This window comes from Haemaphysalis longicornis, unplaced genomic scaffold (genome assembly GCF_048455015.1).
Source record: "Haemaphysalis longicornis isolate Haplotype H1 unplaced genomic scaffold, Haemaphysalis longicornis Haplotype H1 scaffold_1, whole genome shotgun sequence".
In the NCBI taxonomy this organism is placed as follows: Eukaryota; Metazoa; Arthropoda; class Arachnida; order Ixodida; family Ixodidae; genus Haemaphysalis; species Haemaphysalis longicornis.
In genome coordinates this window covers 234085052-234107773 of record NW_027526203.1, presented here as the reverse complement: position 1 = coordinate 234107773, position 22722 = coordinate 234085052, and the positions used below count along the sequence as shown (strand labels likewise).

Sequence of the window (22722 nt, the reverse complement as noted above, 5' to 3'; positions counted from 1 at the left end):
TGCTTATCCAGCTTCTGATGGCATTAAAACTACGGGGAGAACATTGAAAATCTGTGCGAATTCAAGTGCCTTGAGCGTAATTTTCGACGTGACAGGCTGTTGGTTCATTCGCTGCTAATTTATGAACTCCACCTGGGATTCTTGAAATTCTCGATGAAGTTCATGCTCACGGCCGGTAAAGCCTTGTATGAAAATATGGCTCTGCCTTGTTTACGTCAATCGCGCACTCATGTCTCCGGGACGCCCAGTAGGCATGATACGCCCAGGTTTATAATAGTGGCACGACTCAGACGGGGTGCTAATTTGAGCAGCAGAAATATGTGCAAAAGCTGCCTCGGGTACAATCAATTTAGGAATAGGTACACCAAAATTTACTCCCGTGGTGTTTACGGATTGCTTTAGATTGGATTGAGTAAGATTTTGGGATCTGTTCTTGAGTATGGCAATGCTGCTGGCCACTTAGAATCGGACTTCGGTTTCGAGCCCGAGTGTAACGCGCACACAAATTTGGAGGCTACTTCTAGCAGAAAAAGGTGCCCGTTGAAATCGTGCAAATACGGCATGTGTTTTTCGCCTCTTCTCTCTTTCGTCCAATGCTGATTTAGTGGCGTGGAAACGCACTCGGCCCTAATCTGGAGAACCCGTTTTGTGTTCCTATATGAACCCCAATCTATACCCAACTTCCTTTTCGAACTAATTGGTTTGCCTTATCGAAATTAATTATGACCTTTGGCACAAATTACGACATTTCGTATGTGTTTTACTCTGTACAGATGTGGCCACTTTCTGCACCAGACAACAGCGCCAATTCTTCGCACAATGGTGCGCTTATTGCTTTAGAATGGAGAATGAATGACACTCATGGAAAGAAGACATCTGTTTATACAGCTTTCACACACTCGTTTTTCTTGAAAGCCACGTAATACTTGTATTTCGAATTTCTCAAACACGTAATCAAAACATGTCAACAAATGGCCTCGGTCTTTTCATACCGAACCACAATGCGAAATAAAATGCACGTCAAATAAACCTTTATACACGTATCCGAAGAACCGCAAACGACAACTGCACTGACACGCTAAAATGGCATTACAGTAAATTGAAGGGGCTTCCACCCGACAGAATCATGCTCGCCAACTAGTCAGTCAAGGGCGCCAAACTTTACAGGTGCGCTACCGTTTTTGATTTAATGCGAGATACGTTACCAAGACCTGACCTGAAAGTCGGGGAAGCGCAATACGTCACAAAAAACACAGGGTGATTCATGCCCGCTGGATTTCTTACAGAATGCATGCACTTCGTGAGAACAGCGGCTGGTGTCAAATGACGTTGCAGATACTAGCACTTAAACTAACGCTGAGACAAATTTTTTTTTTTTACTGTTGGCCTGACTGATGGATAATGTCTTTATGCAGCGCACTCCTTCAGCGCACAACGCGTATTTGGCAAAATAGAATTACTGAGAGGTCTAAAAAAAATGCCAGGTGCTAGCTGGAATGCCCTAGCATTCTTGCGTTCGTACTCAAGGCAGTTCGACGTTTTCCGGCCGCAAATACATGCTTGAATGGAGACTTCGTGGCGAGAAGACGCCCTTGAAGCCAGCATTAATTAATAGAATGGCGCCCCAGGGTGACATTTGGCAAAAGAAACCGCGCTTTTTAATTTGTTTACGTTAACGCTGGAAGTACTAAGAGAAGACGGTAGGCACTGGGGCGTGCTGTCCAAGCAGTGTTCGCGAGATGTCCTGTAAGTATACATTAAAATAAATAAGGTGCTCTGTTGTTTGGGCTCAGAAATAAAACGAACAGGGCAGCTGACAGTGAAAGCTTACAGCGCAGCACATAGTGCCAGCGGCATGCCAATTTCCAGTTACTCAACCGCATACGCTAGAAGACGTATTCAGACTTGCAGTGACGCATGCGGAAGTGGCACAGGAGCAAGAACACGCCACATGTCATGGCCACGTAGTGGGTTCCAACAAGCACTAGGAGCACGGTGTAGTGAGGTGGGGCGCCACCCACCGCGAAGTAGGCGAGCGCCAGGCACGTGGAGTTCTCCAGGAAAGCGGCGCACAGGAAAACCACGGACGACATCGCACTGGCCAGCCCTTCACGGTTGAGGGAGCGGTAGTCGAGCACAAACAGGACCGTGATAATGCCCAGGCCAATGTCGCCCAAGAACTTGGCCGCGCTGTAGCGGGAGCGGCACGCCAGCGACCAGAGAAGCACCACGGGAACGTGGAGCAGGCCGAGGGCCGCGACGGCGGGGCCGAAGTACGCGGCCAGCAGGGAAGCGCCGGCGATGACGCGCGCAGAGGAAATCAGGACCCAGGCGGCGAACTTGAGCAGGTATCCGGCGCACGTGTCGTCGTTGTCCTGCAGTGCGGTCGAGTTTGTGGTCTCGTAGGTGGTGGAGCCGTCTGTGGTCTCTTCCTCGCGTCCCCGAACCACGTACTTGCTGTAGAAGGTGGCCACACACGCGACGAGAAGCACGCAAGACATCGCCGAGCCGGCCTGCAGCATGCCTGAAAAACAGTTCAAAACGGGAAGGAGAACTGAGCGAGAGCGTAACTGAGCACAAGGCTTTTGAACACGAAAGTGTTTTATGCCGGGGTACACAAACCTCACCGACGTCATATCCGCCACGGAAACGACATCACCAGGAAAAAGTTCCATTGGCGTGGCGGCGCTTGGTTTGGAGCCCACAATCACTCTTGGTCGCATCGGGAGGTGTGAGACGCTCTACCGACTGAACAATGAAGTCATGCCCGGGTAGCTGTACGAATGCGCTTTATGTCCTCCCCTCTAACTTGTCCACTTGAACAGATGGTGCTGCGTCTAGGAGAGGTGAAGCGAAGTAGTGAGTCATGACGCTAATGAGCGCCGATAGTGGGTGCCTCTATAAAGCAGCGTGTAGCAGCGGAAGCTGCAGTGTTTAACCGTCCGCCACCTATGTGGAACGCTGCTCAGCTTGTGGAACGCCGCCGCCGCATTCCACAAGCGGAGCTCGTCGCAACGCAAGCGTCTGGCGTACACGCCACGGAGCAGGACCAATGTGGTCGTACCCTTGCCTAAGCGACCCCCCAGCAGGACGTCGCTCGCCAAGCAGACCCACAAAACTGCTGCCGACCCGCAAATCATGCTCCTTTCGCTGTAGCGTACTGTAACTTCACCAAACGATTCGCTAAAAACCCGTTCGGTTTCGTTCGAACTGTTCGCGAGCGCCTGGGGTTTTAATCGTATTTACGCAATGCTCCGGCGCGTGTAATTCAGTGTAATGTTCATGCGTCTAACGGTGCCATACCGATGAAATATAAATAGCGATGTGCCAGTTCATATCGAAGCACAATAAACATTCAAATGCTACTGTGAAGGCACATTTCGCTTTCGTGTTTTACCGATTCCTATGAAAGAAGGATGAACCACATTTTTTTCAAATGTCCAATAACTTGAACGCAATGCCAGCTGCAGAAACGAAGTAAAAAAAATTGGCGCAGCTTGCACTAGTGGTGCAAGGCTGGAGAAACAGCACAGCTGGCGGCCGCTCTCCCTTCGTCGGAGACCCGGCCGTTGCACCTCACATTTATTTCCGAACTTGCCGTTGAAAGGTCTCCATGACTGGCAGGCCCGGATCGTTTCGCCGCAAGTCTTCACATCTCTCCCAAAGTGGCCCGCGTTAGCACGCGCTAGAACCCGTGGGCAAGTGCAATATTGGGAAAAAGCGCGAAAAACGACTACACGTAAAAAAGAACACAGGACGGCGCGCCGTCCTGTGCTCTTTTTTACGTGTAGTCGTTTTTCGCGCTTTTTCCCAAAATGTATCACCAAATCGCCCAACTTTCAACTGTGGCAAGTGCAAAGTCAACGCCCGCGCTACAAACCCAAAGGAATTGCTGTGCACCCGGGATGCGATGATTGCTCAATCGCAAAGACACCGGTTTCGTAACGCGAGGGACCTAGTTTCGATTCCAGCCACGGGAAGCGTTGGTTTTTCTTTCCAATTGGCTGCAAATGTTATTGTTCCCGACTGCTGCTAATCTCGTACCCCTCGGGCCTTTCGGGTGGCCCTGGGGTTAGGTTGCCGGTTTCACGACGCAATGGTCCCAAGATCGAGTCCCTGAACCTCCTAACCACATTTTTTTCTTGGGGCTTCTAGGTTTTGGTGCTACGGACGGAAAAAGCTCCGCCTAAACAGAACAGCTCTGCTGTTAAAAACTAAAGTAAACATCATGGCTTTTCACTTCGTGGGTTTCACATTAACTTCGTACCATCATTTTCCAGGAGAAGTGGACAGCGTCATGAGGTTTGGACATCATAAGTCAACCTCAACCTGACCACGGGAAGTGAGGTTGAGCTCACCTATGAGCTCACGAAGACATCAGCTTAACGCACGCAATAAAAAGAGAGTAACTAACCTCATGGTGCAGTTATAGTATTTATGCTTTAACTACGTTTCGCCGAATAGTTGGGGATATGGAGAGGCACTGCGCGCACGCTCAGGTCTATGGGGACTGTTGAACACACGAGGAAGGCACCCTGTGCGTTTTGGGCTGCGGAAGGAAAGATGGTCATTGTTCCCAGGCCCTGAACTATTCTATCAGTGCTTCATCCCAGTACCAAAAGCAAGATAAATCTCAGTATGGTTTCTCTTGGGAAGACATGGCACAATACGGTCGATCTGCTGCACACGCCAAAGAGTCGCAAAAGGAACCGGGCTCACCTATGACCATGTCGCAACCGCAAGCAAGTCGCGTGCACGGGAACGATGCACTGACACCTCAGCTGGCGGAAATGCGCTCAGAGCTCCGCATGCTCAGGAATGAGAATGCGCAGCTGCGTTTAGATATTGTGGAACACAAAAGAAGCAGGGGATGTACACCCGAGCCAAGCTGCTTCCAAGTCAGCGCAACCTGAGCGTCACAGCCTTCTGGAGGCCGAACTCCTCCTGTGCCTCAGTGCAGCCTCAGCACGATGGTGAAATAAACGGAGACGTTACAACATGCTAGTTTCACTCGAACCGACACCTGGAACTGAATTCTCGGCGGTTTCTAGCAAGATGACTCTATTATGTAAAACGCCAAAGGCGTATCTTCCGCGGGGCGTACAAATACCCAGGGTAGCAGAGATATTCGTCAAGAAAAGCATCACCAACAGTGCGCATACCTTTTATTCGATACAAAAAAAATGGTATGATACGAATCGGCACCCTCCATTATTGCAACAGAACGAACCTGCGCACCGTGAACTTACGTGGGTGTGTATAGTGATTTCGCGTTACAACAACAGTTGTTCGACCAAGTGCTTCGGAGCCCGGACCCTCTGCACCATACATATCACTACATTGATTTTCTGAAATCACTAGACAATTCTGGCGTAAGCAGTGACCTTGCGAGGTTAGTGTAGTCCGGGGGTGACTACCCATCCCGAAAAGAGCCCCAACACCATGCTCATGACGAAAAGTGAGGGCTCAAGGATACATTCAGTTGTTTAACAAAGAACTTTGACAATTTCCCCAGTCGCTTCCTTTCCCATTTTCCATGCATGGCCTCCGGGCATCCCCTTCGCTTCGGGCCAAATTTTGAGATCATCAACCTTCTACATGGTAAAAAGCTAAAAAAAAAACTGGAAAAGATTTTACCATGTCAAAGTTTACCATGCCGAAATTTCTGCGTTGAATCCGCAGCTTTGTTGCGCACAGCACCGTGTCGGCAGTTTGTACGTGTGGTGGACCCGCTTGATGCTTCGATTTTAGTCATGTCTCAACTGTCATGAAAACCCTTATCTTGTGCTCGACTTAGCGACGAAGGTCAAGATTCTGAAAGAATCTTGACCTTCGTCGCTTGAAGTCGAGAAGAGAGACACGTTGCCGACTAATAACAATGCTGTTCTTGCGCTTTTTGTTGAAGTAGAAGTTCGGTTAGACCCGCCGCGGTGGCTCAGTGGCTAAGGCGTTGCGCTGCTGAGCACGAGGTCGCGGGTTCGATTCTCGGCCGCGGCGGCCGCTTTTATGATTCAGGCGAAAAGCAAAAACGCCCGTGTGTACGAGATTTCGGCGGTGGTCAAAATTAATCCGGAGCCCTCCACTACGGCGCGCCTCATCGCCTGCGTTGCGTCGGCGCGTTAAAACCCTACAATCAATCATCAAATTGTAAAGCATGATCGAAACGCAATTAATGAGAAGCACGTACATCATATATGGCCTGCAGCTCTGACGCACGTCCCTAGTTCTTTAATACACAAAGCAGGCAATCTGAACGCAATAAATGAAATCGTGTAGGGGTCTGCTCAATGTATTCATGTCGTTACAGTTGCTTTCAACTGCATTCTGTTATGCCATGCATGCACAGAAAATCAAAATCAGCAGAATTCGGGCTGCTTCTATTTGTACCCGGGAGAACGGGAGAAGCGGTGGGGGAGGACGCTCAACACAAAAAAGGAGTGCCGAAGAAGTGGGCAACTCAGCTCAATACGAAGTCAGCAGCCCGCAGCCGTAACAGCATACTTTTCGCCTCTCGGGATCCAGAAATATATGTGCAGGCGTGACGAATTTCGACACCACTCAGAGCAGCAACGAGTTATGATGAATGCGCCTGGTTGGGCGCTACAATCAAATCTTGCTTTGTTGTGCTATCAAAAACCCTACCTGAACGCCCCTTGGTTTTTCACACGTATTTCGGCAGTCTGGAATATTTAGGCTCTTCGCTTACTAAAAATGAGATGGTCTAAATTCGGAAAGGAGGGGGGGGGGGGGGGAGGGTGTAGGCGTATCCCTTCGCGGTGAGGGAGTCGTGGCACGGTACCTTGACGCAGGCAGACTTTGGCACGTCCCGCGCACTTGGAAATTTCCGGCGTCCGGCATATACGCAGTATGACTTATCAACCAGATGAACACGTTACGGATATAATTAACGTCGCACTATTACGGGGATTTAAATGACTTAGTAAAGGCGGGAAAGACACTTTAAAAGACAGGGAACCCATTGGTCGTCCAAATAAAGCCGATGAGGCAGTTGTGGTTGCGGTGCAATGCATCGCGGTAAGACTGCCTCGGAATGAAAACATTCGAAAAAACCAATGGTTCATTCAGTCTATTGCACCAACTACCGCTTACAGCGTCCGTCAATATTGTAGAAGTTGTTAATAATATTATGCAACGTCTAATAATTATTGTACAGCGTTTTTATTAACGGGGTACCGGCGCTCCGTTCATGGCATTTTCCTTTTCTATTCCCCCGTGAGCCTCCGAAAAATTTCGCTAACAGAGCGTCTATGATTCATCGCTCAGCCACCGGCGTGAACTGGGGGCTATCATGTTCATGTAGCCGGATCCGTAACTGGTGTCCGTAAACGGAGACGCGCAAAGTAAATAAAAATGTAAACGGTCACTGCATCGTGACCATGATCCGCGTAGAGCTACCAGCAACGAACCGCGCTGAAATTCCGAGAATGGGAATATTCCAGCCGACAGCGCTGGGCGCTTTGTGTGTACGTTGTTGCTCGTTCTCCGCGTTCGCACGGCTACAAAAGCAGTGCTCATAGCAGAGACGAAACTAGTTGCGTTGGAATGTCGTGATGTAACGGCGATTTCTGCCCAGCCGTGCATCGTCATCGGCGACCAGCGTCTCGGAAGATTCCAACGTGCTCCCGGGTCATGAATCACCGTGATCGTCACCGGACGGCCTCGCCTACACCGAAGCAACGCTTCATAGGTAGCCGAAGCGCCTCCGGTGCATCATCCGGCCCGGACGGTGAATGATGTAGGATTTTGGTGTCTTGCATACGCATCGAACTGCTTTCTTTGTTACTCTTCTACTCTGTAACCGTTGTTGTTCACGCTCCTGGTTTGAATCATTCTGCATTGTTTAACTCTGGCATTTGTATTATATTTTTGCTACCTCTCGTCGATGTTTCATGTCCTCCTGCCTCTACCGTGCTTTGCCTGTTCAAACATGTCTCTTTGTTGTTGTTTTCGTTCAAGGCTGTGTCTCATTCTTTCCGCTCTTGTCGGCGAAAGCCGCGCATCAGACAGCCACCCCCTCATCACCGGTGCTCTGTAGATTCGGTGGGGTTGTTTCCTCGCTCGAGTTGACTCCCCATATCATCTTGACAGCGCACCCTCATATAAGGAAACGGTGGCATTCATAAAACAAAAGAAAGGGTAATTTAAGCCTAATAAGCAACGATTTCGTTTCAAACATATCGAAACCGAAGCTTTCACACCGTATAAGAAACCTCAAGAAGCGCGGGATCAAGAGTTTATAACGTTAAAAAATGAAAAGCTCAGCCAACATCACCTGCTTCGATGTGCCCTGAAAGTGAGAAATTGCCACTGGAAGGCCACAATAAGGTGACTACACACCGCTTCGCCTTCACTTTAGCGAGCCGATCGTGTTTCAGCCTAATCCGTGGCCGAACTAATCCGCTGGAATTGAGGGAAAGGCGGCAGGCTATTCGCTGCGAGCTCGACATGTAGGTGGCGACAGCGTCGCGCTGCTAGTGTGGATGCTCCCCTGAGCGGCCCGTAAGAATGCACACTGTGGGCGCGCTTCGTGCCTTTTTCTCGCCGTATGTGCGCACGAAAGGTGCAAACAAGAGTGGTACGCTGTAGTTCGGGTCCTCAACGTTCAATGTATAGCATGGAAGCGGCAGTCAGTTTTCATTACTACGCCAAAAAAAAAGCGACGACTCATCGGGAATCTCAGAATGGCCGTAATTGTGACAACGAACTTGTACGCTGTGGCTCGTAGCAAGCTCGATCTTTCCAGACTATGGCTTTGAGCCTTCAATAAAAGCATAAATAGAAACAAATCAGGAAGCCTCGATCTCTGAAATTCAGTTTACAACGGCAATCTCTATCGCCTTCACTGGTAGCATGACGCGCATTCTTGCATTTGTGGGATGCCCTGAAATGGTAACACTACTTAACTGCCCCAAAATTATTTCTAAGAGCTTACGATATTTTTTCTGTGTTCAAAAGGCAACATAAAATTACTGAATTTTGATCAGCGCAGAGATATAAATGTAACCGCTCTAACGGATCTTTTAAATGAAATTTTAGCGCCTCTGAAGGAAGGTTTGATGAACAACGGTTTCGGATCACTTATTTACGGCTTTCATCGCAAGTGAACTTGCGAATTGAATTGTCAACGCACGCAGTACAATCAACATCTCATGTTTAGCTAGGTTTTCGCAAAATGGCAAGCAGGTTTACAGTGTACAAACCAAGCTTCTGGGACCTCACAGTGAGCACAAATTTTCTGTTACGGCTGCTCTGTTGACCATTTGCGTTCCTTTTAAAATCTAACAGGTGCCTGCAACAGCGAGATGTGTTTGCATTTTTGCGTATAAGGTCGCTTACGAACCCTAAAGGTGGCAATAAATGAAGTTGCGCTGATGCAGATGTAGTAAAACATTTCCTTTTTATTTCTCGTTGCGAATCAGCGCCACGGGTTCCCGGTAACTACTTTGTTTTGTAAACTGAATATCGCCTTTGTCTTGGCATTTAATTCTTGAGGATTGGTTAAAAAATGAAATTCTGTGCATTTCCTTTCCTTTTTTTTTTTTCGGGAAGAGGGGGGGGGGGGGGTCCTGCCAACGTTGCAAGAGCAGCGGGAAGAGAACGCATGTAACGCGAAAAGCCAAACTACGGTTATCAGTATTACTTACAATCGAAACTACACTAGGCGTCGTGTTCTGTAGCGGTGGAAAAGCAGTACTTTAGCACGTATTTTCAAAACTAATTAACTCTTTTTGGTCCGGGATTGTCCAGGAATTGTGGCTCGCCTTTTTCAAAATTGTATTGAAAGCAAGCATTGTGGGGAAAAAACTAAAAAAAAAAAAAAACCAGCGAGTCATGGCACACACCCCTCACACATGTGGGCATAACGTGCATTATATTAGGCGTTTTCTCCCCTTTCTTTAAACTTCGGTCCACCTTAAGAGGTCAAGACGTGACCATATTATGCATTTGGTTATGCTGAGTGAGACACGTTTGAAAATGACACACGTATGAAAATGACACACGAAATGCCACATGACAGACGCAAACTCACAACTGCTTAATTTTACCGAAAAATCCCCCCTAAATACTCTTGCGCATCCATAGAAACGTATTTTAAATAATACGTAAAATTAGCAACTCGATACAGTAGAATAAATGTTTATTCCTCCTCCTCAGTATAAACAACGACTGTCCAAAAATGGTATTTAGTTTAGAAAAGGTACGGGAAGGACACGATCACACATGCGCTTGCGAGTGTAAAATACGTGTCCGGTAATGTATGGGCGATAGCGCACGGGTCGTTTGCAGTGTAAATGTTTTTGTTCGTTTCTTATTTCTATGAGGACACAGCGCAATTTTACAAGGGTGTGGAATTTGCACGCGTATTCACAGGTCTTGTCGCTTCTTACCCGTTTCGCGTACTAAACTTTTATCCTTTAAATTATCACTACGCCACCTTCAAAAAGCTCCCTTCGACGTTCCCGAAACGGCAGACTACGGCACTCAACAATAAGAAAAGTGCAATGTGTGGAAGCAATGTTTATAACACGTTTCACACTCAAGCGGTGACCACGGCGAAGATGTTTCGTGGAATTAAACCGCCGCATTTACCCGCAACGGCCGCTGATTATTGCGTTTCTAGAGGAAATGCGCAAGCAGAGGTAACTATGTCATTGCTTACTGCCAAACGAGCACACATATTGGTTGTTTTGTCGTGTGCAACAGGCGTCTTGCGCCGCACGCAACGTGAAAAAGCAGACGACGCGAGTGCGCCATCCACACTAGGAGCGGTTCGTCCCGCCGCCGCCAGGGGCCGACTGTGTTCGCGCTCGGGGCGAATACAGTGCCGGCAGGCGCCCGTTTCGCTGCTGCGCGCGCGTAGGGAAACAGCGGGAGGACACCAGTGCCTGCAGCAGGTTACTCACACGCACTAGATTTACTGCATGTTACGCATTTGCAGCGTATGCGTAGTTGCATGTCTCGGGCTTGTTCACACACCTGGGTTGCTGTATACGCTTCATACTGCCCTGTGGAGCACATAGAACAGCTTAGTATTTCGGTGAGCGCGAGACAGACGAGCGGAGAACGCTGGAGTCCGCAGCGCTCCGGGAACGCGTTCGGCAGCCCTCAGGCGCCCGCGTGGCCGGGACTCCAAACGGGCGTCAAACCTGCTAGATATTACCGCTCACCACTTGCGGCCACGACAGTTTGTTGATGACGAACTTCTGTAATGGGAACAGGTTTTAACGCAAAACATTTCTTGGCTAGGTTGCTGAAAGCGCGTGCCCAGCTGGCGTCCTCAAAAGCCGGGCTCAGAAAGCTCGTGACCTGTCCCACCGGAACTGTCTCACCTGAACTTCAGCTTCTGCGGGGGCAGTGTCACAGGACAGCGATTCTACGAAGACGTTGCTTAGATTCGGCATTGACAAGACTCATCTACGAATTTAGCTAAAAGAAACGCTTTCGCGTTCTCATTTCACAAGAATATTCTTAGGGAATCTCTGAGACTGTTTTTAAGTCAGGTTCTGACGTATTCATGGCTGCTAACACCGTTACATCCTGCCGTGGGACCTCTACATATAAAGGCGAGACCTACAGGCGCACTTGCTCCTCGTGAAACTAGCTTCGTGTCTTGCGAGTGTTTTAAGGCTACGCAGGCTATGTATAGGTTTAGATCCCCCGGTTATCCTTGCCCATACCTACCATCTAAAGTTTCCAGGTGGCCGCAGCTGTCTGCTACTTATAATGTAAGAAAAAGGAACAGTGTAGTGAAGGGGCGAGCATGATTTTTATAGCACAGTCGCAGATAGTCGAGCGCTGCGTCTGGGACGTTTGGCGTGGAATGACCCTATACCGCGATCGGCACGCATACTATCGCTTGTCAGCTCCAGTGCGTGCCGTGCCTGCTAAAGCGATTTTCTGACCGAAATTTGTCTTCGAGATTTTTTGTTTGGAAGGTTTCCTGTAGGTACAGGCGGAAAAGCGAAATGCGTCACTAACGCGCAAAAAGAACATCCATCAACGTTTTAATGACCCCATTCTTTGAGCTAACCCGTTGCATGACTGAACCCGCGTGTTAGACAGCCACCAGCACACGAAGAATACAAGGCCACAGTGGCAGCGCTCAACTATAAATTTCGCCTTTCACGCCCGAACAAGCCCTTCGCGTACCAAGCTCAGGACGAGGAGAACGACGAAGTAGTGTTGACCACCTAAGATACTGTTGACGAGCACCGATGTATATCGTGGGTATTCTTGCTTCTTTGCTGTTCCCAATAAGAACGCGGGCACCTACATTATAGGAACAAATTTGGAAGACTGCGCAAGAGCGCGATGACGCTGCACACCTCAGCGTCATCACGGCGTCGCTAGAGCCGGGATCAGTGAAGGCGCTCCAATGCCAAAGCATGTGTGTTACAAGGAGCCTCCGTGCATCATCCTGTACAGTGGCACAACTATCTAAATAGAGCGCGAACATAAAGTACGCGAGCAGAGGTTTGAGGACGTAAAAAGAAATCTCAAAAACCGTTGCAATTTTCGAAGTGTTTCCTATTCTTTTTGACATGTAAAATAAACGAAGTGAACATAAATGCCAAAAAATGCTGTAAAACAGTCGTATCTAGGCAGCGAGCGAACATTAGCCATATACGCTTTTAATTGTGAATTTGCTTAAAATGATTAAAGCTATTGCCGTAAACAGGAACTTCGGTTTTAAAGGGTTTTCTAGACATGCTTCGGGAAAATATTGACACATATTTTCAGCTTTTCTCAAGTTCTTGGAGATTCTGTAATAAGATTTATGAAACTCAGAATACGAAATAGTATTGGTGCAATTCGACTGGTGGTTTAGAGGCGATGACTATTTTTGGCCAAAGCACCAACAACTACTGTACACCTTTATAAGCCCGCGAAAAAAAAAAAAAAACGAAAACGTAATTTGTTCAAAATGCAGTCTGGTCACATCTTAACTCATTATCAGTTTACTACGTAGATAGGTGCCTGAAACGCTTGTCGGCGTCACCTCTATTGGAATCGCGCCTCTGATCCCGACTTTACCTTCCTGGATAATACAGGCCGTCCCGCGACATGCTTCAAACACAGCCGCCGTCGGGGCGGGCCCGGATAGTCAACACAGCTCGGCTAGTCTCGAAATCTTCGTCGATAAAACGTCCCACGCAAATTAACCCGCCGTTTGGAACTGAAAATTAGACGTCTTGGCTGCGCCGCTGGTATCAACAGGCGGCTCAGCCAGGGGTTTCCCCAGGCATCGAATCAAGGGGGGGTGTCTCAATGGCTCTGAGGGGGGGGGGGGGGGGGGGGTCATAAACTAGAAAAGCTGTTTTTTTATCCCACTAGTTAAATAATAGACGTCTGTTAACCAAACGCTCATCCCCGTGACGTACGTTTTTCATTTTCTATATATATATATATATATATATATATATATATATATATATATATATATATATATATATATATATATATATATATATATATATACACCTAAGAGACGGTGCTTTCTATTCAATCTAAGAAAAAACCAAATTTAGAGAAATTCATTTTTTACCATGAAAGGTCCGTATTCAGTTTTTTTTTTAATTTCTCGCCATTTTTCAACGTATAAGGACATTTTCGAACTTGTTACCAGGGCCAGTGACGAAATTTGAGTTCTGAAACAATGTTTAGGTAGTACACGAATTATGCAGCACTTATAAATCAGACACCGATTGTACGCTCCAGATTTATTAAAACGGCAGGATTAGCTTCCGTAGCGCTTCGCCTCGCCAAATTGCCCATTTTAAATGTACATGCTGAAAGAGCTTCTGCAAAGATTACGGTCGTAAACAAAGAACGCCACTTTGCCCCTTTCCTTTGAAATCCTTTTTTGTGTGCACATACGAACTTGCCACGAGCTGTCGAAAAAAAGGAAATAAATACGTGCAACGCTAACAGCAAGCTCGGGGGGCGCACTTTTGTTTATTTTGCCCTAGGCTACTGCCAAGAATAGCAGACGGGCAGCCCGCGCATGCGCAGATCGATACTGAAAAAGGTCCATACAAGGACTGACAAGAGTGAAATTTGGGGATTCAAGGGGGGGTGTCCAGAAAAACTAGGGGGGTCTACACACCCCCTAGGGTGTGTAGGGAAATCACTGGGCTCAGCTTACCATTTTTCGGGAACAAGTGGCCTGCGCCGTCATCTGTTTCTACAACGCCACACGGAGAAGCAGCACGGTACTGTGCTCCAATGTGCCGAAAAAGCGTGTCACAAGCGATATGCCCCTCCATAACTAAAGCAGCTTGCCTATAGCGTTAGCGCCTATCAGAAAGGGGACAAGAGAGCAATACTAATGAGAAACCCGCGTGACCACTCGCTTCCTGCGGGCCGATGGCAGCAGCTTCAAGTTTAATGTGGCCTAGGAATAATTATGGCGGGTCAGGAGGGTAGCTAACAGCCTTGGTCGCGAGCTCACCGGCTCGCGAATAAATAAAATGAGCAAAAATACCTTTCGTCCTAACTTCGAGCAATGAATGTGTTCTTAAAAGCTAGTTCTCTAGCTTTCACATTGTAGGAGAAGTGGCGGCAATAAAATTTCGCTTCAGTACTCATTTAAACATTTCCACATAAAGGTACTTGAACGCTTGCCGTCTTCAACAGATAAAGATGGTTTAGACGCTCCTTTTGAAGTGACGTCGTATTAGATTTCTCAGAAAATAGTATGCTAGATGAAGCCTGCGTAACCCAGTTTGTACCTCTGCTGGTCGCTACAGACATTGGTCACTCCATATGTGTTACTTTCTCTAAGCTGCGTTTCTTGCAGGTATACATGCCGTTTTATCCACGTTACTGCCCCTTTATAATTACAGAAGGTAGGTAGTCTCAAGATTCGCAAACGCCTTCACAAATGACAGAAGCGGTGGATCCGATCTCTGATGATGTAGGTATTTTATTTATTTGTTTGTTTGCTTACTTATTTACGCGCCCGAACCTGCGTAACTTTAGGCAACGTGGATGGGGGTCGAACCCGCCCTATAGACCGTTAGCAGCACAGTGGCTCGGGTATACATTACGCCACGGGGGCGCGACGTGGCCCCTGCAGCACAAGTATATCTGCTTTGACTGATATGAATTAACCAAGCCAAGTAGAATCACTAATGTGCATCCACGTGTGTGAAGAGCGGACAGCACGCAATCACCACACTGCCAGTTAACGCTAACACGCGTGCCACCAGAAAGTAATAAAAAAAATCTCATCGCCTCCAATCGCACGGACTCAATTGTAGCTTGGTGGTGTTCCAGAGTAAATGTTTGAGAAGTCAGCGGCCACAGAGCATGTTTTACGCCCTAGAAATCGAAACAGAGCGGGCACAGATCTCGAAGCGCTGTTCCAGTAATGGCGGCTGTTAAGGGGCGATGGCGGCAGATTTTTATGCCCGCAACGAGGTTATGTGGTCAGCGCTGTTATGGTAGCAAGATAAGCAGAGACACAGCTCGGCTATCTCGCGGGGTCAATTAGGGGCCACTATTGCGCTTTCTTGAAAGCCGGCTTGCGCAGTGAAGACGATGGTAAAAGCCTCCGCCAGCGCCTTCGATCCGAGCTACGGTTCTCTTCACATAGCGCCCCTTGCAGTTTCTGAAGTCGTAGCAAACAATAGTCCCAGGCTGGTCCCTTTTACCAAGCTATATTCCACATACGGCGAACGGTGACTTGAAAAGAACTTTTATTGTTTTATAGCGCGTATACGTACGAGCTACTTACTGCTATTAATTCCTTCATTACTAATTCCTCCATTAACTATGCACTACTGGAGAAGAATGGGCCAGTTGCAATCGTACTGGTAATATAACCGGGAACGGAAGAAATCGGAGGCAACAGGAAACATTGGACACAGTACCTGGCAACGGTGGCACGTCCGTAACAGCGAGCCTAGCCTTGGCGCAGGCATTGTTCTACTCGAGGTAGTGAATGAAATGTAGCAGCCATTGAATGCCTGCTGCTTCCGCCTTACTGAAGAGGTGTACCCTCCCGCATGAAAACGGGAGGGTAGTGGTTAGTTGGGACTCCTTGTTGCCAACACGGCAAAAGGGCACTACGTCCAGAGAAATGGACAGCGGAAAGCGCTGACTTCCAACTACCTTTATTAGAAAAAACGCACACATGCATTCAGACAACCACGTCCACGCAGGTTCCATGTGCGCAGAGAAACAAAGGGGATAATAAATATAGAATGAAATTAAAAATCTGCTATCACTGCAGAAACGCACAAAACGAAAAGACACACACACACACACACACACACACACACACAGATATATATATATATATATATATATATATATATATATATATATATATATATATATATATATATATATATATATATATTGTTACGGGGATAAGCAGGCGAGTAAGAGGCGAAGTGGGGTTTAATCACAGTAATGGCGGTGGTTCACCGGAGAGCGTGCAGCCAACATCGATTCCGCCCGAAAGAAGCGCTTCGTTCCCTTCTTCATCGGCCGTGCAGCTGGCGGGGAGGATTTGCCCGTACAGTGAAGCAGTCCTGACATTTTGTGTAACATTTCCCCCTCCGCAGACGAAACCCCCTGGGAGAGTCATTCAGCAGCGCGCGGGTTGTATGTTTTAAGGCGTACAACATGTACAAGCTGAGTCTTGCTTGCCCGGCGTCCGGTCGCAGTGAGACGGGAAATGACGTATGTGACATCGCTGACACGATCCACAACAACAAATGGGCCAGTGTAACGGGACAAAAACTTGGTACACAAACCGCGTTTCCTTAACGGTGTCCATAGCAACACCAGATCACCTTTACAAAATGCAATACTGCGGTGGCGAGTGTCGTATCGGTCCTTAGAACGGCGCTGCGAGGACAGTGTACGTAGACGGGCTAATTGGCGGGATTCTTCAGCCAGGCAAAGGGTTTTGGCAATGGATGCCTCGTTGTGCAAGGAAAATGGTAAAATGGTGTCGATAGGCGTCCTAGCTGAGCGGGCGTAGACAAGGTAGAAGGGACTGTAGCCGGTGGTTTCGTGCTGGGCGGTGTTGTAAGCGTAGGTGATGAATGGTAGTATTTCATCCCAGTTTCTATGGTCGGAGGAGATGTACATCGAGATCATGTTGATGAGTGTGCGATTCGTGCGTTCCACCAATCCGTTCGTCTGTGGATGGTACGGGGTAGCATGCCGGAACTGCGAAGTACAAAGCCGAAGTAATTCCTCCACAACATCCGCAATAAATTGGCGGCCACGATCACTGATAAGCACACGAGGGGCGCCGTGTCGAAGAATAAGGGCATGCAGCAGGAATACAGACACAGAGGTTGCTGAAGCAGTTGGAACAGCTGCGGTTTCCGCATAACGCGTCAGATGGTCAACACAGACGATAATCCAGCGGTTGCCGCCAGGCGTTCGTGGAAGTGGGCCTACAAGGTCAACCCCAACCTGCTCGAAAGGAGCAGTGGGTGGTTGCACAGGATGAAGAAGACCGGCAGGTATGGCAGCAGGACGCTTGTGACGCTGGCATTCTGTACAGGTGGCGACGTATTTTTCAGTCGTGCGCCGCATGTTGGGCCAGTAAAAGCGCTCTTGGGCGCGGTGTAATGTCCTAGCGTAACCAAGGTGTCCAGACATCAAATCATCGTGCATAGCGCGCAGTACGCAAGAGCGCAGACTCTCTGGTACAACCAAAAGAAACCGCGCACCAGATGCTCCGTAGTTTGCCTTGTAAAGCAGGCCGTCCCGAAGAGAAAAGCGATTAGAACGGGCGGATGCACGAGCGCCGGCGAAGAATGGGGCCAGCTTGGGATCGTTCTGTTGCTCTCGTCGAAAGGTTTCAACGTTGGGAAATTCCTCAGATAGTGGCGCGAGGTAGTCGTCGAAATTATCCGCGTCGCACGCAGTCGTCGAAAGTGGTAGCCGGGAAAGGCAATCAGCGTCGGTGTGACGGCGGCCGCTTTTGTAGGATATAACGAAGTCGTATTCTTGGAGTCTGAGAGACCAGCGGGCGAGTCGCCCGGATGGATCACGTAGTCCAACCAACCAACACAGAGAATGATGATCCGTGACAATCGTAAAAGGACGTCCGTAAATGTAAGGGCGAAACTTCTGCACAGCGAAGATAACCGCCAAACATTCCTGCTCGGTCACAGTATAGTTTCTTTCGGACTTGCTGAGTGTGCGGCTGGCATAGGCGATGACATGTTGGGCCCCGTGATGCCTCTGCACGAGTACTGCTCCGAGGCCGATGCTGCTGGCATCCGTATGCACTTCCGTCGAAGCCGATGGGTCGAAGTGGCGAAGTATCGGGCCAGAAGTGAGCAAAAACTTAAGTTGGGAAAATGAGTCCTCGCACTCTGGCGTCCAGTTGAAAGGCACATTCTTGCGCAAAAGATAGGACAGAGGAGCAGCCAGCTCTGCAAATTTAGGCACGAACCGGCGGAAATAGGAGCATAGCCCCAAGAAACTTCGAAGGTCACGCACAGACTGGGGCGGCTTGAAATGGCTGACGGCTGCGATCTTCTCCGGGTCAGGTCTAACGCCATGTTTGTCAACTAGGTGGCCCAAAACTAGTGCTTGGCGCTCACCGAAGTGGCACTTTTTCGAATTCAACACAAGACCGGCCTTTCCTAGGCAGTTCAGGACAGTGTCAAGGCGTGTGTTATGCTCTTCAAAAGTACGGCCAAAAATTACCACATCGTCGAGGTAGCACAAGCAAATCTCCCACTTCAAGCCTCGCAGAATTGTGTCCATGAACCTCTCAAATGTAGCAGGAGCATTACAGAGGCCGAACGGCATGACGTTGAATTCGAAGAGTCCGTCGGGGGTAACAAAAGCCGTTTTCTCTTTGTGGTCTGGATCCATCGGAATTTGCCAGTAACCAGATCTTAGGTCGACTGACGAAAAATACGAAGCAGAGTGCAGGCAGTCGATGACGTCGTCTATTCGTGGTAGTGGGTAGACGTCCTTCTTTGTGATTGCGTTCAGGCGCCTGTAGTCAACACAAAATCGCCAAGAGCCATCCTTCTTCTTTACAAGAATCACCGGTGCTGCCCACGGACTGGCTGATTCCTGCACAACACCCTTTTGCAGCATTTCGTTGACCTGGTCGGCAATAATCCTTCTCTCGCTCGGAGAAACCCGGTAAGGCTTCTGTCGCACTGGCCGGGAGGTTCCGGTATCGATGGTGTGTCGCGAGCGGCACGACGGAATGTCGATCTTGGCGTCTCTTTGCGAGAAGTCAAACACCGATGCATGTCTGCAGAGTACACGAGCTAGTGCCTCCCTCTCGGTAGAAGAAAGACCCTTGTTTATCATTTGCAGGAATGGTCCGTCGAGGGTAGCCGAGCTCCCACCAGAATCACAATTTTCTTCGGTCACTGCTGCCAGGGATACTCTCACATCTTTTTCAAACGCCGCTAGTTTCATTCCCCGCGGCAAAACAGTACCAGCCGCTGAGCAGTTAACGGCCCATAGAAGACTGCGCCTACCGTTTACCGAAATCAAACAATGCGGTAACAAAACATCTTTCTTGATGCAGTTTGATGCAATGGGCTCAGCTATAGCGCAAAAGGTAGGCTCACCAGCCCCGCGGGCCAATACGGGAACAAGGGACGCTGAGCGGGCGGGCAGAAGCGTGTCTTCGGATACAACCAGAACGCGTTCTTCGCAGAGAGAAGGCTCCTCCGCGAGTGCTGAATGGAACATGCTGTTTATGGAGAGCTCGCCCGTCGCACAGTCCACCATAGCGCCACATTCACGGAGGAAGTCGATACCGAGAATAACATCATGTGTGGACCTCGGAAGCACTGCAAATTCAGCCTGTAAGTGTTTGCCGGCTAGGAAAACGTCAACCGCACAAATACCGATGGGGCATAATGACTCGCCTCCAACACCTCGAAATATGGCACCACGGTCCCAGCTGAACATCACTTTAGGCCCAATACGCTCCTTAAAAACCCTACTCATAACGGAAACTGTTGCTCCAGTGTCAACTAAAGCCATCGTCTGTACACCATCAATAAACACTTCCACTTTGTTCTTGACCATAAAGACGGGCAGAGGTATGTTTCCTAGAGACTGTCCGGCGACCTCACCCCCATCGGCCGCGCCGGCTAGTTTCCCGGCGGCGGTGACAAGGGGCGCCGCCGAGGCGACGGGGATTGGCGTTGGCGTAGGGGCGGTGGCGTCAAACTCCTGTCGGAGGCGGGAGAGCCGTTGCGGGGACCATTAAGATGCTGATTGTTGCCAGTGGGTGGAAATGGTGGCGACCAACGGTTAGGGTTATAATTACTACCCCTAGGCCAGGTAAACCGCGGGCCCGCGCTTGATCCAGGGCTGCGACGCCGGCAAAACCGCGAGATATGACCGGCGACCCCACATCGGTAACAAACAGGTGGCTCGCGAGGAGAGTCGAACCGCCCGGATGGGAATTGGCGACTGGAAGGGCTTGTACGCCGACGGTCGTCCGGGTGGTAGGCGTCCTGTGGACGATGGAAACGGCCTCGTGATTGATAGTAGCGATCTCGTGTCGGGCTAGTATACATGTCACCTCGCCGGTCGTCAACGAAGTCGGCCACGTTGACGGATGGTCGTAACGATTCCACGTGCCTCGGAGGTGCCTCGTGCCGTAAGTCGCTGTTGTGAGATGGGGTCCAGGGACGGGCAACGTCACTGTGTCGGAGCAGCTCTTCACGGACTATTTGCCGTATGGTCGACGCAAGGTCGACAGACGAGTTGACGTCCACGCTGGCGACCGTTGTGACGTTGGGTAGTCGACCAAACTTTGGCGTTATCCGACGCATCTTCAGCGCTTCAAACCTGCGACAGTGTTGGATTACGTCAGAGATGGTGTTCAGGTTGTCCTTACTGATGAGAAAATTAAAAACGTCTTCCGCAATGCCCTTAAGTATATGCCCAACTCTGTCGTCCTCCGGCATCCTAGCGTCGACGACCCGGCACAACTTCAGTATCTCCTCTATGTAGGTCCTGCATGTTTCCCCGGGAACTTGCGCTCTCTGAAGGAGTGTCTGCTCGGCCTTCTTCTTTTTCGCTTCCGAATCACCAAAGGCCTTCCTGATTTCCTCGACGCATCCGTCCCATGTGGTCAACTTTTCCTCGTGGTTTTCAAACCACGTCAACGCTGTCTTGTCCAAGGAGAAAACGACGTTCGCAAGCCGGTCCGCAGTGTTCCAGCGGTTGTACTTGCTCACTCGTTCGTAATGGGTGAGCCATTCGTCGACATCTTCTTCGGGTTTCCCTTCAAACTTCCGCGGCTCTCGTGGCTGCTGCCAGCCGTTGGGAGGTGTCACCGAAGAGTTGCCTTGAGTCGGAGGGGCCATGTCTTCTCGGACGGGCGAGAGGCCAGCTACGCGACGGCTTCGACGAAGATCTAGTGACGCCGTTGTCCGCTGGGATTACCCCGCTCCTCCACCAAGACTGTTACGGGGATAAGCAGGCGAGTAAGAGGCGAAGTGGGGTTTAATCACAGTAATGGCGGTGGTTCACCGGAGAGCGTGCAGCCAACATCGATTCCGCCCGAAAGAAGCGCTTCGTTCCCTTCTTCATCGGCCGTGCAGCTGGCGGGGAGGATTTGCCCGTACAGTGAAGCAGTCCTGACATTTTGTGTAACAATATATATATATATATATATATGTATATATATATATATATATATATATATATATATATATATATATACATATATATATACATATATATATACATATATATATATATATATATATATATATATATATATATATATATATATAACAGTAATAAGGGTTGGCAGTCGAGAAAACCTCGGAAAGCAAAGGGGAGGATGTGGTAGATCATTGAAACAGATTAAGAATTTGGAAAGAAAGAAAGACACTCGAGTCACGACCCGGGGGTTAAAAAGAAGGTCCCCTTCACCCCGAGTAGTCCGAATGGCGCTGGCTGCCACCCCCAAGCACAGGAAACAAAAATACCTAACATAAATAGCCCAGAAAGTGAAGGGGAAAATCGCCCCGCCGGTAGCGTAGTGGTTATCGCACCAGACCGGTATTCTGGAGGTCGTGGGTTCGGATCCCACCTGGCGGGCATTTTTTCTTCACTTTCTTTCTTTCTTTCTTTCCAAATTCTTAATCTGTTTCAATGATCTACCACATCCTCCCCTTTGCTTTCCGAGGTTTTCTCGACTGCCAACCCTTATTTCTGTGTTATTTTCAACGAGCCCCTCATTTCCTATTCTGATTCGCTACATGCATAGCGAGGGCCTCTGTTCTGGCAGTCTTGGTGCCATAGGGAGCTTAAGAGGGTTCAACGTTGGTCGACCACTCTGGACATGTCGTAGACACTCGAGTCACGACCCGGGGGTTAAAAAGAAGGTCCCCTTCACCCCGAGTAGTCCGAATGGCGCTGGCTGCCACCCCCAAGCACAGGAAACAAAAATACCTAACATAAATAGCCCAGAAAGTGAAGGGGAAAATCGCCCCGCCGGTAGCGTAGTGGTTATCGCACCAGACCGGTATTCTGGAGGTCGTGGGTTCGGATCCCACCTGGCGGGCATTTTTTCTTCACTTTCTTTCTTTCTTTCCAAATTCTTAATCTGTTTCAATGATCTACCACATCCTCCCCTTTGCTTTCCGAGGTTTTCTCGACTGCCAACCCTTATTTCTGTGTTATATATATATATATATATATATATATATATATGTAAATCTA

General features: G+C 48.9%; 2 protein-coding genes across 2 annotated transcripts in view; both read right to left on the bottom strand.

Annotated features, from left to right (window-relative positions):
• Nucleotides 1-864: 864 nt before the first annotated feature.
• Nucleotides 865-22722, bottom strand: part of LOC144142706 (uncharacterized) — a 77979-nt gene continuing 56121 nt past the window's right edge. Inside the window, exon 3 of the mRNA XM_077674376.1 lies at nt 865-2524. Within this exon, the coding sequence (XP_077530502.1) occupies nt 1887-2524 (638 nt within the window). The 3' untranslated portion in view covers nt 865-1886. The remainder of the gene's footprint in view (nt 2525-22722) is intronic.
• On the bottom strand, nt 20204-21356 carry LOC144174559 (uncharacterized). Its single transcript, XM_077703332.1, has 2 exons — nt 20567-21356; nt 20204-20211 (listed from the first exon to the last, which is right to left on the bottom strand). Exons 1-2 carry the CDS (start codon nt 21354-21356, stop codon nt 20204-20206), a joined length of 798 nt encoding a protein of 265 aa, XP_077559458.1.

Coding starts and splice junctions, on each gene's coding strand:
- LOC144174559 (XM_077703332.1), bottom strand. CDS start 21,356: ATGGCCCCTCCGACTCAAGGCAACTCTTCGGTGACACCTCCCAACGGC.